Source organism: Ambystoma mexicanum, chromosome 6p (genome assembly GCF_040938575.1).
Source record: "Ambystoma mexicanum isolate Mex_15411 chromosome 6p, UKY_AmexF1_1, whole genome shotgun sequence".
NCBI classification, from domain to species: domain Eukaryota; kingdom Metazoa; phylum Chordata; class Amphibia; order Caudata; family Ambystomatidae; genus Ambystoma; species Ambystoma mexicanum.
Window position 1 is genome coordinate 998,134,192 of NC_090935.1, and position 17,962 is coordinate 998,152,153.

The 17,962-nt window shown below is 47.6% G+C and overlaps 1 protein-coding gene across 6 annotated transcripts in view; it reads left to right on the forward strand.

Moving 5' to 3' along the window:
- The window catches only part of GRAMD2B (GRAM domain containing 2B), an 864,945-nt gene that overhangs the window by 521,981 nt on the left and 325,002 nt on the right, over window positions 1-17,962 (forward strand). For all 6 annotated transcript variants that reach the window (XM_069625594.1, XM_069625597.1, XM_069625593.1 and 3 more), the window contains one exon: window positions 11,495-11,614. In XM_069625594.1, coding sequence (XP_069481695.1) covers window positions 11,495-11,614 — 120 coding nt within the window. The remainder of the gene's footprint in view (window positions 1-11,494; window positions 11,615-17,962) is intronic.

Sequence of the window (17,962 nt, forward strand, 5' to 3'; positions counted from 1 at the left end):
CAGTCTCTGTTCCTGGACATGGGTGGGGGTGAGGGATGGGTGCTGATGGCGTGTACATGTATGGTGTCCATGTCTGTGTGTCTGACCTGCGTGTCTGTGACTTGTAAATGCCATGGATGCATGACACATGTCTGTGAGAATGTTCCGAATCACTGATGCAGCCTAGTAATCCTTGTATCCACTGTGTCTGGGGTGTACGAGTCCAGATGGATGGAACTACGGTGAGGTGTGTGCATGTGATAGGCATGAGCCATGATGCATGTGAGTCTCAAGACAACATTGTATGTTTCAAGAGTCCCTCGGACATGTATGCTAATATCCATAGCATGCGCCATGCCTGTTCCTGCATGTGTTTTGCCTGCACTGACCCATGTGTTGTGGAGGGACATGTTGGGAGTGATGTATGACAGTGCCACTCATCTGCTATTGCTTCCGGTCTAGGGAACCATTGTACAGTACCCTGATGCTTGTGTTCTATGTATCCCTCTACACAGCGCAAGGTGAAGAAGAGGGCGGAGACGGCGCTGTGGAGCCAAGCGGCGGGGATGCCCCCACGGCTGCAGCGGAAGGGGTGGGTGAGCTCCCACAGGGGCTTGCAACGGCGGAACACAGCGTGGAGACATCCAGGTTGGTGGTTTCCACGGAGGAGGAGGCCGTCACTTAGCCGCACATGGGGCCTGGTGGGGGCATCCCTGCTGGTGCAAGTGGTGCAGTCCAGGGCCAGGGGCAGGAGGCAGCACAGGTTGCCGTGGAGGTGCCTGTGCATGTCACTGTCCCTGACACTGTGACTGCACCACCATGCACCAGCAGGGATGCCCCATCCCAGGCGGACACTCTGGCGGCCCTCTCCTCCTCTGTGGAGACTATGCGCCAGTCGTGCTCCATGTCGTCTTCCGGCCCAGATGCCACCAGGGCCCCCTGTGGACCTGCCCCGACCAATGCAGCCAGCTCGGTGGGGATCCCATCCCTGCCACAGTCGGGAGTCGTAGGTTCAGCAGGGGTGGAAACCCCAGCAACTGCACCCCAGCAGATGGAGGATGTGCAGGCAGCAGGAGGCAGGGCACAGGCACAGCAGCAGCAGCAGGAAAGTGGGAGCCATGATGGCTCGGGGCCTTCGTCATCGGAGGGGCAGGCATTGGCCGGAGGGCAGGGGGACCCAGGACAGGATGTGTCTTCCGTGTGGCAGCGGTTGTGCCAGCGCATAGATGCGGAGCGGCAGCGGGCGGAAGAGGCACGGCTCACCATGGTCGGGGCGGAGTTCGCCATGCGTCGGGCGTTGAGGCGGGCTGAGTGCCTCGAGGCATCTCGCAGGGAGTTGGAGGTGGCCATGGCGTCGTCCCTGCGAGACCTCGGGGCCAGGACAGAGTCCCGCCTCCAGGACGTCGACATGGAGTTCGAGGATGCCCTGGCCCACAACATCACGGAGTGAGCCGCAGGACTTGCCCGCTGCCCTTGTAAATAGTTCTTGTAAATAGTTCTTTAGTGTTAAGTTTCCTTTCATTTTTGATTTCTTTTGGTTGCGCTTGGACAATGCACCACGTATTTTTATTTCTCTTTTTATTAGGTAGTTTTTGTTAGGTTTCCTTTCCTCAGTTGTGCTCATGGACACTGGATTGTTGTGAATAGTTCTACATTGGATTCTTTTTTTTTCGTTTTACATCACCATGGAGGAATGCTTTTCCGTTTATTTTCATAGTTGATTTTGATTTGTAGGCCTGTGACTTTGGACAACATAACTTTTGGATTTCTCTGGATTTTGATTTCTGGTTCTTAATTGTTTCACTGCCATCCAGCTTTTCTTATTATTATTCCCATAGTTGTTTTTTTGATTTGCATTGCTTTCATTTGTGTTTAATACATTTCTGCAGTCATACTTCAATGTGTGGTGTTCTCTCATTGGTTTCATGCATGTCAAGATGTGGGTTTTCACATTCACTTGCATCCATTGTGTGTGGGTGACGGCCATGTGTTCATTGACATACTTGCCATTGGGGTTGTATCATGTAGTTGCCTTTACTATGGGGGTGGTTGTAATACTTGGTGGGGTCTTTGTGCTGGGTGGGCTGGCCATAAGGGACATGATTGAGGATCGTCATGTGCTGGGGGAAGGGGCACATGAGTGGGACATGTGTGGAGGCCTGCTGGCAGGTGCCCCACACTGCTGGGGGGTGGGGGTGCTGGTGGACATGGGTGGGGGCCTGCTGGCAGGTGCCCCACACTGCTGGGGGGTGGGGGAGCTGGTGGACATGGGTGGGGGCCTGCTGGCAGGTGCCCCACACTGCTGGGGGGTGGGGGTGCTGGTGGACATGGGTGGGGGCCTGCTGGCAGGTGCCCCACACTGTTGGGGGTGGGGGTGGTGGGGAACATGAGTTGGTGATTATTTGTGCAAGGAGACATGTGCCTTTGCTGGGGGGCATGCCCATGTTGGGTGGGCTGCCTGCGGGACATGGCCAGGGATGCAGGGTAGTCCCCCTGTGGTGTGGGCTACCTGCAGGGGCCGTGGAGGGTGTACAGGGAACACCTGGGAGGACCCACACTGGCAAATCACATGTAGGACTCCCCGGCACCCCTGCAATACACGTACCGTGCTGAAATCGTGTGTAAAACTTTCTGCGCACCCCTGAATTACACGCACACGCTCCCCCAGGCCCGATCGCGTGTGGAAGCACCCGCGAGCCCCTGAATTACACGCGCCCAGGCCAATCGCGTGTGGAACTTCTCGTGCACCTCTGATATACACGCGCCCAGGCCAATCGCGTGTGGAACTTCTCGCGCACCCCTGAATTACACGCACACGCTCCCCCAGGCCCGATCGCGTGTGGAGGCACCCGTGAGCCCCTGAATTACACGCGCCCAGGCCAATCGCATGTGGAACTTCTCGTGCACCTCTGATATACACGCGCCCAGGCCGATCGCGTGTGGAACTTCTCGCGCACCCCTGAATTACACGCACACGCTCCCCCAGGCCCGATCGCGTGTGGAAGCACCCGCGAGCCCCTGAATTACACGTGCCCAGGCCAATCGCGTGTGGGACTTCTCGCGCACCTCTGATATACACGCACACGCTCCCCCTGGCCCGATCGCGTGTGGAAGCACCCGCGAGCCCCTGAATTACACGCGCCCAGGCCAATCGCGTGTGGAACTTCTCGCGCACCTCTGATATACACGCGCCCAGGCCAATTGCGTGTGGAACTTCTCGCGCACCCCTGAATTACACGCACATGCTCCCCCAGGCCCGATCGCGTGTGGAAGCACCCGCGAGCCCCTGAATTACACGCGCCCAGGCCAATCGCGTGTGGAACTTCTCGCGCACCTCTGATATACACGCGCCCAGGCCGATCGCGTGTGGAACTTCTCGCGCACCCCTGGATTACACGCACACGCTCCCCCAGGTCACGTGTGTTACTTCTCGCACTGGTACAGGGTTGGCGCAGCCCTTTGCGATGGTTTTGCGATCTTGATGGCTTTTCCTTGCGCGAGGGCGTTCTTGGGGGCGTAACTGGCGCTGCTGCAGGGTCGCTGCGATACTCTGCGCCACGGCTTGTTTTGGAGGATTAATCCATGAATACGATGTGCGCTGAAATGGATTTTATCGCACGCGGCTGGCGCAGACATTTGCACGGGAACACTCTGCGCCAGCCACGTGCGATACTTTTGACTGTATTTCCATGAATCGGCCTATATATGTTTTAGGTCTGTTTTTCAATGGTCTAACCCGAGCAATCTTGTTTTGCATCCCATGACTGACGCACCGCATGTTACTAGGAAATCCTGCGATTCATTCCGTGCAATTTAACATGAATTACGCCTCTTGCGCGGCAGGAGCAGCGGCGGATAAAGAAATGTTTGTTTCAAAAGAAACCCCAGTGCAAACCAGGAAAACAACTGCCCAAGACCATAGTCTGCTCAAGAAGCAATGGACTCTTGGCCGCATTTCAGTCTAGGCTGCGCAACCCATTTTTATGAAACGATGCACGTGGGTGTGAGGTCTGGCCAGCAGAAACGAAGACTACAGAGGCCAGAGGTACATTTCCGCTGAAGAAGCCGGCCGTTTCAGTTTACCGGCTTCATGATATGTCGTGTGTGCTTTTAGCGCCGCATCCTCTGCCCACACGGCAAGTCGGGATCTTAGATGGGCGGATGGCCAGATAAGACTGGCCTCTTCTCTCCTTCACTCCAGGAAGCCGCCCAAGGCTCCTCTCTTCAAGGGACAACCTGTCGCCCTTAGACCGCCCTGGTAGCACCTCTCCCAATTCCTTCTCTCCAATGTCTTTGTGCAGTGCGCCGCTCCTTGCTGGTATGTTTGCACTATATAAACCACGGCACAGACGTAGATACAAATGGCGGGGAATGATTCAAAATGTGTACATACAGATACAGTGGAGGGTCGGATGCGTTGTACCTTGAGAAGCGCAGTCTGAAGAGAAGCGCATGGCCAAATGTACCAGAGGACATCATTTATAAGACGCTGCGTTTATTTCTCTTGTAGGCCCCCTCGGACAAATGGTTTTGCAGCACTTCAGTGCGATTCATTTCTGCAGCCCTGGCATCAATCTTTGCGTGCATGAAGCTAATGGAAAAAGCACAAAAAAGTTCAATTCATTTTTTTGTTTCTCAAACGTAAATCCATGAAAATTAGCAAATGCCAGGTTGTGGTCAATGTCTCAGACGCTCAAATATACATAGGGTTGGATTGGCAGAGGTTTGGTTTGTACAAGAGCTTTTAGATCTAGCACATCCCAACAAATAATGATCCAAAAACGGTTTGTGTTTTTTTAGAGCGTGCGGGAGCGCAGTGATTCAGGAAGTTCCTTCAAAGGCAAAGTTACAAGGGGGTTCCCAAATCTTGGGCTTACGTCTAGACCTGCCACGAGTGACTTTTTCTCCAGCTATGGAGCCTAAGTATGTCCGAGCTGTGGCAAGGCTCGTGCACTCTTGGCCCAATTGAGCTCCAAACCAGAGCTCATGCCAAATTCTTCAATGCGCTTGACAACTTGGGTAATCTTCGCCATTGGAACCCGGACATTTACATCTGCATAAAGTGAAATATTATATGCCACCCCCTTGCTTGGAAGGCTTCTTTGCTCAGCCACCTGTCAAGAACTCCCACTAGGAATTTCAGCGGCAGGGTGGAAATCAATGGTGAAAGCAGACAGGCTACACAGACTAATTTCCAGACTGCTTTAGACACCTGGCCAGGGCCGGACTGGGAACAAAAAGTGGCCCTGGAAAATGTTTTCAAAGTGGCCCCATATTTTGCTGAACGAGTGAGCACAGCATGTGGGCCCAACCATTCTATCAAGCGATTATCAGTATACCCCGAAAAAATCTTGACTAAAATTAGTCAAAATGAGTGCACTTAAAGCATGTTTTAAACATACACGGATTAAAAAGTCATGTTTTAAATAAGTTATTGATCTCTCAAAGTAGATCTTCAGTGATAGAGGGACCTGGGACGTTTCACATTTTGCAGATGAGAAAAACAAATTCAAGCGTGTTTAAAGGTGCCCAGACAACCTGCATCCCTAATCCATTCCCTGATCCATTTCACCCTATTCCCGTGCTGGGAAGGGCACACAGATAAAAAGCCTTCAGAAACGAGCATTGGCAATGGCAAAAGTTTTGCCTTTTGGGTAGGCATGCCAGGCACTGCCACATTGATGGTAGCAGCTGCAAAGTGGTGAGACTACCTGGGCATAAAATAGCAGTGCCTGGTGAATGCCTAATATTGATACACAAGCTTAAACTGTTAAATTCTTGTTTTTAACAGGACTTCAGTGAGGGACAGGCATAGTGCTTATAAATGGAGTGCCCGAAGGCAAACCCGGTTGACATTTTTATTTCACCAGTAGCACTTTTATAGCTCCATTTCAGTCATTAACTCTCAGAAGACTGCTTTAATAAAAAACTGGCAAGCACTTACAGCACACACTTTGATGCTAAGGATTGATAAAGCTAGCACAAAAACATCCCAGGGGGACGTGTTTTGGGTGGAGAAGGGCAGAAAGCAGGTGGAAATGGCCATAGGGATTAACATGGCCATGGACAGTCAACGGGTGGATAAATAACCATACAAGATGTACAGGCTTTGTGTGCCAAAAGGCACCATAGGGTCAGAAAGTAGATAGTAGGATTCAGGGAATTCATTTTGGGAGGGCGCGAAGATCGTCCAGACAAGATCTGTGAATAAAATGTAGAGACCAGTACAATAATGATACGAGAGATGCTATGGTTCATACACTGCACATCTGTATACGTATACAATGAGATCCACACAGTCCACAATGTAAATCTCAATAACAAATATCCATGGCATGACTCTCCCCAGCTCCCCTCTCTCCATGATCCCGCTGTGTCTGCCCAGAATTTTGACCCCATGCTTTGCTGGAAAGTCTACATTTGAAGATTTATTTATGCAATGTCCTGGCCAGCACCACCCATCCCCGCTTCATGGTGATGGGATTTTTCAAAATGGAGGTAGGGAAGGAAACAGTGACAAAATACAAAATATCAGAGTAAGAGAGACACAACTCATAAAGGAGCAAAAGAGAAGGAGAATGTGTGAGAAAAGGGATGAAGGGAGGAGAGACAGATTCTAACAGAGACGTGAAGTATAACAAGAGAGAATAGTACATTGGAGAGATACAATCAGAGAGCAGAGAAAAAGAGATTGTCAGGGAGAAGGAGGTGAATAAGAGAGACATGTTTAGAGAGGCGTGAGTATTAGAGGAGTGGTAGAGGCCATGTGGAAGACAACAACAGAGTGTGCAGGAGAGAGAACAGGAACGAGGGAAAGGGATGACACGATAAGGAGTATTGGATTCTGCCTACTACACTAAGGAGGTTGTAGGTAGCACAGAGGATTGAGCAATGAGGTGCGAGGTGGCTGGTGTGTCCCCAGCATTCTACTTCTTGCAGTGATTGTTTGCTGTGCTGCCGAAACTTCATTTCTCCTTCAGAGGCTACCTTTCTTCTTTTCCAGCAACCTGCAGGCTACCCCACTGCTCCAGCAGCAGTGCCCTGCCACCATGCCACTCTGAAAATGTGAGCAGCAATATTTGCCTTTGACGTTGGTAATATAGACGCATCACTTAAGTGTTAATGTAATGCATTTAAGTGACAAGGATTCATTCATTTGTTGCTGGCAGCTGAAGAATGGTGAGTTGCATTTCCTTGGCATGTCCACAGCACAGTAGTCGATATCAAAGTTACAAGTCCACAGCCCAATCACAAAGACCCAAAAGTTCTGCCATCAAATACTAGATGCAGCCTCATTTGGCGAGGCACTGCCATCTTATGACAGGTTCAGCCTGCTTTGCCTGGCTGCTGCCAAGTAAACATCATTGTCTGCCAGGTATATATGATACAGGGTACAGCATCAGAGCACAGCAATAAGTACGTCAGTACTACCGCTAAGAGAGATCTTGGGGAAATTGAAGTAATAATGGGGAGAGAGAAGTAATGTGTAGAGAAAATAGTCTGTTTGGCAGGTTTCTGACTCTTGATGGAATAGCAAAACCCTTACAAGTTTACTGTTTTGCAGCAGGGAGGTGGCTGGGCAAATGTAGCTCGGGAGGTTGTTCCATAAGGCAGGGGCCGCCGCTGAGCACGCTCTGCCTACTCAGTACCCTCTGCCTACTCAGCATGGCTATCGGGAGAAGTTAGGAACAGTGCATCAGTCAGATGGTACCATGTGCCTAGGTATTGCACATGCATTACATATGCTTATGCTTTGACCAAATGCGTATATGGCGTTTGCAGGCTGCCATGTGTTAATATACTGGGTCGGGCAATCAGGGTTATGCCAGATGTTGCACTCCAGCTATTATGGCAAGTATTGAAATCCAGCGTTTATACCGGCTAAGGATCGAGTCCTGCATAACTGCACTCATAGGCAAACACTCCAGCGTATGGGGGCATCTAAAGTGCAGCTAGTGTGGCATAGGTGAAACGTAGTAATATCTTGGGATGAGTGGAGCTTAGATAGGGGAACTAAATATATCCTATTTCTGTGTGTTATTGAAGATGAGCTGCTCGTTGCCTTCAGACCAGGTGTGAGTAGACCATCTGTGCAGAACTACAAGTCCCACAATGCAATGCTAATAGAATACAGACCTGTGTGAACCACGTGCACCTCATCGTGGCCCTGCCTCGCTCCTGGACATCTAAGAGGGGCATGGTGCAGTAAAAAATGAAAAGACAGATATTCACAATTCCAGCAGAAGGACAGAGAACGACGCTTCTGCATGAGGATAGCTGTCATTATGCTGTGCAATTTCATACCATATGTATACTTGACTGTGTGAAGAAGGATGAGCTTCACTCAGGCTTGTTGAGCACCCTCATGAGAACTGCCAGCGTGCACAGTCCTCTTCAAACACAACTTTGGAGCCTCTCTTTAATATTAAGAAAAGGGGCTCCGGCAGGTGAGAGGCGCTGGCCTGGCCCCCTTTTGGCGTCACCAATTCACCTCACTGTGAATGCCCTGGGCTGAGAGTGGCCTTCCTTCATTCACACCAAGTGCCCACGCCTGCTCCATCATCAGGAGCCCATTGCAGGCAGGCAAACACATACTGAAGTTTGCTGCTGCCTTATGCAAACACACGGATAATATAATACAGCTGCATGATCCATGTTACATGTTAAATGGATCATGCAGCTGCATCATGTAGAACAGGTCTAAGGGCAGATATTTGAATCGGCATACATTTAGAGACGATTCGCACCTGAAATGGCAGTACCTGGTCCTGGACTCAGTCGTCGAACACTCAGCAGCACTGAGCTCGGTACTGGAGGCCCAGAGTGCGCAACCTGTGCTGTCTCCCGCCACTAAGTCAGCTGCTCCCTCAATTATCTAATTCTCACCTACCTTAGTGGTCGTCGATGTCGATTCGTTGGAAAGCACAAGCAGGTAGGCTGCCGCCTGGCTGTGGCCGGCTGCTCCCCTGCCTACTCTGCAGTGCACTTTAGCCACCCGGCTGCACCTGACCTGCGCAATGTGTGTTTAGCAGCAGGCAGGGCGCGTGCGGTTCCCAGGCACTCATCATCATGCGCAGGTGCGAGCTGCTGGGGAAGAAAAGCAATACGCCAGCATCACGTGCCTCGGTCGGTGGTGGCAGCAGCCAATTCAATGCAAATCCCCCAGGCAGATCATGCACGATCGTTGCTCCTCTAATTTTGTATCCTTCCGCTCCTCGCCAAAGAGGCCTGTGCCCAGAGGCCTACCGGGGGATGTCCCACCGGGACACCGGGCCAGTCCAGCCCTGCACCTGGCCCTAAAGAACCTCAAACAGTTTGGATATGTTGCCAATCGGTTGTATCCAGGGGTTGCGTGTGTGTCGAAACTGGCTGCTGCTAAGGGTTCCTTGCTACCTTCAAATTCATCCATCAGCAGCATTTCTTCACAGACTAACTGTTGTGTTCTTTGAGGGTTAAGTTGTGCTTGATACTCGTTCAGGCGTTTCGCTATTACAATTCCCAGCTTGGAGAGAGTTACGCTTGCTCATCTCCTTAATAGGCTTTAGTAAAAGGCTGAGCAGTGCCTCTCAGACCAAGAATGAGTGCCCATCTCCAGTACTTCATTACAAACTGCCCAGATATTGGGGGGGGCCAGGGCCCCACTGTAGTCACCATAAAACGCCTCCGGTAGGCCATTTCTGCCCTGGTGCCATCCGGCAACCTAGGTTATCGATCGTCCATTCAATTTCCGCCTCCGAGATTGGCTTCTCGAACACTAGCCTATCCTCAGAAGGTAGCAATGGTAACTTGGCTTTCTCTGACAATTCTGTAACCTATTCCTGGCTCATCCTAATGTGTCCCCTATGCAGTTAACTGTAGTACAAGCAACATGCCTTCTTAGTCTGCCCATGCATGACCTTACTCTCTGCTCTGCTCATTTCTGTAATAGTCTGGGAGCCCATTCCCTATTCACTACTCGAGCCTGGAGACGCCCTATTTCTAGCCTTGCTATGTCTTGTAGTTATATATGCTAAACAATCCAACCTTCTCCTACTCTAAGATCTGTTCACATACCCTCCATCTTTCAGCTCCACCTCTGGCTAGCCTCTCGTGTTGCTCCCATTAGGCCACTTGCATCTCAAGCTTGTTGAGATTATTTACAAATTGCTTTAACCTCAAGTGACGAGATGAAAAGGCCTTACCTCACCACCCTGAAGCAAATGTTCTCCTGGCTGCTCAAACCTTCTCTGCATAACACGTGGTGTATGTCGAAGACTTCACTTGCTCCTCTAGAAACTTGTGATGCTATGTTGGCCATTCATTGTGCCTTTCACATGCCCGCCAGGCCCTAAAACGACCGTTTGCAAGCACAGATCGGAATTATTTTCAGAAGCTCCAGCCATACAAAAATGATCTTCATATCATGGCGTCATCTTTTGGGATTACTGTAGACCGTGCAGTGGCGGTCCCAGAAATCGTATCTGTACCCTTTGTCCATGGGCCCCACACCCCTTTTTATTACAAAAAAAAGCAAAGCTTAACCTTTGAGGGGAGTACAGCACCCTTTTAGTCCCCTCTATTGTGGACTAACAAGAAAACCAAGTTATATTAAAAATGCATCTCTAGGGCATTGCCCAGATCTCTGATGGTGTCTCTGGCTGCCAGCATTTCAGAAGAAAACCCACGATTTATTTCAGGACCGTAGAGACCACTTTTTACAAACCACCAGCTTTACATGCATTTACATCAGGACAGATTCTCGCAGGTTATTCAAGGGGAATGGAAGCCCTGTTGAACTTGAAGCTTGGATTGGTTACCAGGGTCATTTTCACTTACTTAAGCAATCAGGCCAAATATTGTAGATTATTAGTTCACAAACGATTTGAAAGCGTTCCCCATGGATTCCAGTGCATACTAGATAGCATTCTATTCATGCATCACCATTTTATATAATGTGTAACTTATAATTATTTATTTATAAATAAATAACTATAGAGATGTTGCCTGACTTTTCAAAAGATATTGTTTTCTGGGCTTGTATGCCTTCCTTTTGTTCTTAGCAGGGCACGTGATCCCCAAAATGTAAGTGTCCGGATTTTTAGGGATTGGAAATATTCGTTTTCCTAACTGACAGGAACTTTCTTTAGACAAAGTGCTTTTCCGTTACCCGTCCCTTCATGGAGCTACTTGGAGCCACTGACGGTTGGTGACAATGTTGGTGCACCTTTGATAGGTGCTTGTGTGCAGGGTTCAGGAGGTGTTCGGTACGCACCAACATTTGAGATTGTTGCCCTGCTCGATGGCACTTGCAAGACCATTCTTCAAGTGCCTTTGGCTTGCTTCTCAAGAGCTAACTGCAAATTGAAAATGTAGAGTAAATTGATTGTTGTCTCCACAACCCAGGTGGCTCATCCGATCCCTGTGCAAATGGTATAGAATGGTAGTGTCCAATGACGAGAAGCATGTGCTCTTCTGACAATTGTTTACTTGTGTGCTTGCAAGCAAAATAAAGTTCAATTTCTTCTTTTCTACTTAGCTCCGAAGCAGAAAACGGTGTGGATGAGAAAAGGAAGAATGCAAAGGTGACCCCTACTGTCAATCTTCCCTTGAGCAGCGATGCAGACATATTTGATAGCAAGAAGAAAACCACACCAAGGTAATGTCTGCAGTGTTGCATGTGCTGTTTAAGGGATCAAAATGAATATTTGAGCAGGAGCTAAAGACAGACCTTTTGGTATGAGGCATCGCCCAGTAATCGGGAGCTCTAAGGGAAGATGTTGCTAGCACAGGGTGTCTTCCATATGGACTGCTAACTAACTTCTTGCCCATTTTATATGCAGCCCATTATGCTTCGTGTCTTCTTGGTGTGTCCTGACACCTCTTTATACAAATTTACAATTGTCGAGTTAAAATTGCACAGATATGTTTGGATGGCACCATTTGGCAGGCGGAGTCAGAAGTAGCTTCTGTTAGCTGTTGGTGTAAAGCTGACCAGGCTCTTGTATGCAACAAGTGGTGGCCAAATAGCTGCCAGATGCTGGAATGCTTCCCCCTCACAGGTTGCGTATAGGATACCTGCCACATTATTGATGTGAGGGGTGGAAGATGTGTATCTGTGGTACAACTGAATTATTATTTAGATCTCTGTAAATTAATGGGCAGAAAAATTGTTCATTGCTGCCATGGTCAACTCTGACAAAAAAACCACACTTGCTGCAGATATCTGGTCAATGGTTTGGATAGCGCTGTTACACAGCATTTCTAAGTTGATAAAAAGAGCACCTCTTGGTTGTGTAATTGCCACTCTCATTATCCAGTCTGATTTGCCAAATAAAAACAAGATTGTTTTATATAGGCATTCTTATTATTGGTGTGTATGTAAGGATGTGTGTTGGGGAATTGTCTTCTACAGTGTCTGTCTGTTGGTGCGGCTCACCAGTAAGAGCAGGGCAGCATGTCATTATGACGGTTTTCCATATGTCGTAGGGCAAATAGATTTAACATTTTGGTAAGTTGCTTCCTCAAAACAATCTTACATCACTGGGTTAGGAGATCCTCATTCTATGCTATTGGTTGGTGATATTTGCCTCTTGGTGAGTAAGAAATGATGTACTGTGTGTATCTATAGAATTGTGGTTGCAAGTGACTTTTTTTTGTTTTAAGGCCATCTAGTAGCTTGCAGCTTAAAAGTATGCCCCCTGTTAACATATTGAAAATATTTGCACGTCCCTGGATTGAAATTGGCAGGCAAGACCAATGCTCTGCATTCTCCCTTAATTTTGTCTGGATCGGATCTAAGTTTTCCACAACAAAACACTACCCCTAGTGCCTACTTGCATTCCCAAAAAGGACCAGTGTATGATATGCAGTGGGCAATTTCCTGAGATTGCCTCGTTTTTCTCTTCACACATGAAATAGTACTAATTTCTTCGAGTTAATTTTGAAACCACTGTACTTGCCAAGTTCCTCCGATATCCATAAACCGTTTATTCACCCAGGAGAATCTACAGTTTGTCGGGTATAATGATATTCGATCCAACCACCCTCCCGGCCTTTCAAACCCTTTAAATACGGCTCTCAAAATAAAAGTGGGATCAGTGGGCAGCTCTATTGATACCCCAGTTGTAGTGATTAACTTGGACTGTGGCCAGTTGGTTAGCACATATCAACTTTACCCATGAAACCTACTTGTTCCCAAACCCTAGCTTTCATATCACCGCCCAGACATCTTTCCACCATATTGAGTCAAAGACCTTTTCTGAATCTAAGGCTGTATAGCGAGGGGTCCCTGCAAAATTGTCACCTTTCAGAGTGCAGTGTACACCCTTCTCAAATGTATATTCTTGTGGCCCTCTGTGAATAATCTCACATTGGTCTGTATTTTGTGCCCGTGCAGTAACTGCTCATCACAAAGGCTATCGTTAAGGTAGCGTCTCCTAATGTACAACCCCCCTCACAATTCTGGAAACATCAACAGGCTTTATCAGGAATCAAAATGTTGTTTTATTCAAAGAAAATCACTTGACAGATGGTCCCATAAAGTTATGCTGGGGAAGTGGCTACAATATCGGCACATTTGTCATTGGGTGTGCAAATCTCACTATAAACTGTGCACACAGTCACTCATATATATTCATATAGCAAATAATTATTATATTTATAATCCCGAATAATACAATGTAACCAATAAGCAGCACATTTAAATCTGACAACATTGCCACTTATTGGCCAGTGTATTAAAACAATTTTCAGTTAACCACAGCTCAATTTGTATTAAATGGCAATTTTAACTTTTTATTTACTGCAATATCAATAACAAGTATTGATATCGGAGAAAGGTTACATGGAAAATCAACATGATATATGAACCGTATTTAGTGTGTATTCCTCCTTAGTAATTTAATCTCATGTAAATATGGTACTGTCGGTTTCTAGCATGTGCATGGAAGCAACATGCAAACTATATGGTAGGTTGCATTAGGGTCTACAGCCATGTTTTAGGACACTGTAGTATCAATTTAGAAACCACACTGAAGTGGTTCATTCATTGAACATAAGCATATCATTTTATTATTTTCTGATGAATGAATACCTCACCAACATTACTACACAGATTGGGTCCCAATAGTGCATGTCCCTCCCCCTGCTGTGCAATGTTGTGTGAGGAGTGAATGTAACTTGCTGTGACATCATTTCGGATGGAACTGGAAGTTATGCAGCATCCCCAATCTGTTTTTTTAAATACCTATGGTTTTCACAGGTCTCAAATTCTCAATCAATCCTGGAGATGTGGAAATGTGCACACTTTCACAAATCTGGTTTCGGACTACCCCTGTGTAAATCAGCAGGGTTTAATTTGATGGGCTTTGGATTTACAAAGAGCTGCTCTTTATCTGTACAATACTAAAACAAATGTAGCTTGTTTTTTTTAATTTATTTTTTAATACAGTGATAAAGCAAAGTACAGTTCCCACTTTACATGTTCAAGCTTTCTATTTTGAATGAGCTCCCCCTAGTGGAAGTTATCTCCCTATCCACCCTCTCTTTGGACTTAACAGAGAAATGGTTCTAGAGGGAATATGTCCAATTACATTACAGGATTTTCATGCTCTTTTGAATAATTCTTAAAGGCTCAGACGCAGAAAGGGGCCATTAAGAGTTTTCAAAGGAACTCCATCATCTAGCCATCTCCTGGTCTCTTTCTATCTCTAGGGAAGCAGGTCTGCTTTGGGTACAACTTTCCTCAAAGATAAGGCCTCCTGAACTCCAGATAAATATTCAAGCTCCACTCTCATCCATTTGGAAGAGGGATTCTCTAGCGTTGGATCTTTGATAGATTCAAATGCTGTTAAATATTCCCAGTTGTCCGCCTGGGAATCCTCTGCAATATTAAGCATTTTCCAAGATGTACAAGAAACTGTGTTCCCTTTAGTGCTCTCTTAGTGATATTTGCCCTTCAGCCAGAAGGCAGTGCCTCCCTTAACTCCACCTGTAGAGGCAATCTTCAGTTTATTTACCACAGTTTGAGAGTTGGGGGTCATCGCCAAAGTTCTTACTTTAGTCAACATTTTGTCCAAGGATCATTATCAATCAGCTTTACTTTTGGCATTGTTTGAAAGCTAAAGATAAGTATGTCACCAATGTGGGGTGGCTTGGTGCAATGAAGACACTGTGGACTTTGACTATGCTTCAATGAAGAGCTGTGCTTCGCTGCACCATAACAGGCCCCCAAAGAGAGCTCCCTCTTCTAAGAGGTCAAGAACCCATGTGGGAAAAGGGTGACCAAATACGTAGTCCACCTATGCTCCGAAGGACCCCGCTAGGCCATGCCTGACAAGTCTACTTCATCACACAAACCGGCCCCCTCATCAACACCTGCCCCCTTGTCAGCAAAAACCTTTTCGAATGCCTGGTCTATGAAATCCTTTCCAATGGTCGCATCTTCGAACTTCACCATTCCTCAAGCATTGACGACGGCCCCCTGCGACCAACAAGCCTTTGTCCACAAAGCACAAATAGCCGACCACTCAGTGGACCACCTCATGGCAGTGAAACCTCCTCTGCCTCCTCAGGCGACTAACACAACATCCAAATCTACGTGCCTCTCATCCACACACGTCACTAAGGTGAGGCCTAAACATCCCCCTTTCACACTTCAGCTTTTTGTTCCGCCCGTTGATAGACTTTGAGGGCCCAGGAGGGGTGTTTTCCAAGCATGAGGAGGAGGTATCTGGGTTGCCTCTGGCACGGCTCTCCTTACACCAGTTATTCGAAAGCCAACACTATCTCCAATGGACCTAGCAGGCCCCTGTAAGGAAGGCATGGTATCAAAGTAAGATTTTACAAGTGACCACAGTTCACGGGTGTTTATTGAACTTTTTTCAAGGGTGTAAAAAACACCTATCCAAACCTAAATCTAAGATGGGAGCAAGCTACGACCATCAAATAATACTGTCCTAGGTGAGTCTCGTCAAATAAAAAGGGCCGATGCTAAAAATAAAATATTTCCAATCCTTACAGCTAATTTACAAATAGTGTGGGGGTAATGTTAACAAAAAAGAAAAGTGTTCACAAAATGATAAATCAGGATGTTCAGGCCATTGGCCTCCCTTCCCCATGTTTTTAGCACGGGACAAGGCGGTTCACTCGCGCATAGCACAGTCTTGGGCTTCTTCGGCATGAGGACACAGTTCCTTTTACCAACATCAGGGCCTTCTGTGCCCAAGTCTCTTGCGTTCAAAGTCACTTGATTCAGAGGGCCTGATGTACCAAAAACAATGAAAAATAGTCCTTTCCAAATATTCAAGTCGGGCAAGTCACTTCGCCCTGGACCCCCCTCATCCGGGCTCGGATCCTTTTTATACAATTAGCCTCACTCAGCCAGGCCAGACCAATTTCACTTCATTGACTATCAAAGACTTTCGAATGTGCACAGGATTTAGCTTGACCCGTTGCAGGACCACTTCGATTTCACAGTTCAATTATTCTCACATGCATAGTTGGATACCAAACCAAGACCTTCGAGTGAGCACCCACATGATGCCAGACCACTCTGTATCTGGTACCTATTTCGGTTTCATTAAGTTCAATCACATACAAGTAATCTTTTCTTCATACAATGTTGCTGCTTGCAACCTTGTGCATAACACTGTCCAGTCTGCTATCAGTCTCTCCGACTAACCGGCTGTGCCGAATTCACTGGCGTGGCTTTGTTGTCGGAGCCAATGACAGTAACACCGCAGCAACCGCTTCTTCCTGCCTTGGCTATCTATGCGGCACGGCCATGTGTACCTTTGACGCACACTGCACCTTTCTTCAGTGGAAACTCCTGGTCTTATGTTTCTTTTCCTCAAGGCCTCTTGAAAGTCGCGGTTGTTCCCCGAAAAGGTCAAGGGAAATTTCCCCCTTGCAGCCCTCTCTAGTCTCGCCGCCTTTCTCCTCAGTTTAAACTGCCAGCTCGGAATTGTAGCTTTCTCGTGCATTTTGCTCTGTTCAGTGTGCTTTCGTGCTCTGCCTTTAATCCGTGTAGGTAAGTGTGATGAAGTCAGGTGTGTGTATTTATCAGTAATTGCCTGACTCTTGTGTTGTGACATGTCAGATATACGGCTCTAGTGTTAGTCTGTTGTCGCTCACAATGAACTGTCCGTGAGAAAGTGTTTGTGTCAGGAAAGGGGGGTGAGGGGTTGAGCTTCTAGGTATCCTACCTGATAAAATGGGAGGGAAAAGGTGTTACAGGGAAGGGGATACCACGTCTCACCTTTTGGTGTCTGCGTCCCACTTCCATTCCCCGAAGACCCTTCATCCAGGTGATCCTCCCGCACTGGTCCACTGTTACGCTCACCTGGCTCCCACAGAGGCGTCGATCTGGACTGGACTGCTGCGGTCTCCACCAATGTGACGCGTAGGGCCGAGATGACGGACTGGACTGGCCCACCTAGCTTTGTTTGCTTGCCCCGTAGGATGATTCTTCTGCAAGTGGAGAAAGGGAATTAACCACCCGTGGAGTTGAGCATAAATCCCCCCACCGATCACCTTGGATATTCCCTCTTATAGTCTCACCTGATGATTTGAAAAGATGAGCTCTCCATCCTGCATTGAGCGGAGGGGCGCGTAGATAACCAGTTGCTTCACTAGCTCGAAGGAATTGGTCAGTTCCAGGGCAATATTGACTCCGATATTCCCGGCAAGACGCCGTAAGTATGTAGTTCGTAAGAGTTCAAATGCCTGACTTTCACTCTTGTCCGATTCCTTGCAGGTTGCAGCTTGACCCTACTGAAGAGTTCCTCGTGGCAATCGGTAATGTTCTGGTAAGGATTTGTATTATCCAACACAGTTCGATAAAATAATGTCCATATGTAACCTGTTGCTTTCTCCCTTATTCAGGCGCTGAGAGAAAGTATGAAGTCTCGGAATAATCCTCAGGCGGTAAAATCAGTTAAGTCTTTTGTGGTGAGGAGGGTTTCCCTTGTTAGTCCCTTGTTTCACCTTGCTGTCTGTCCTTTTG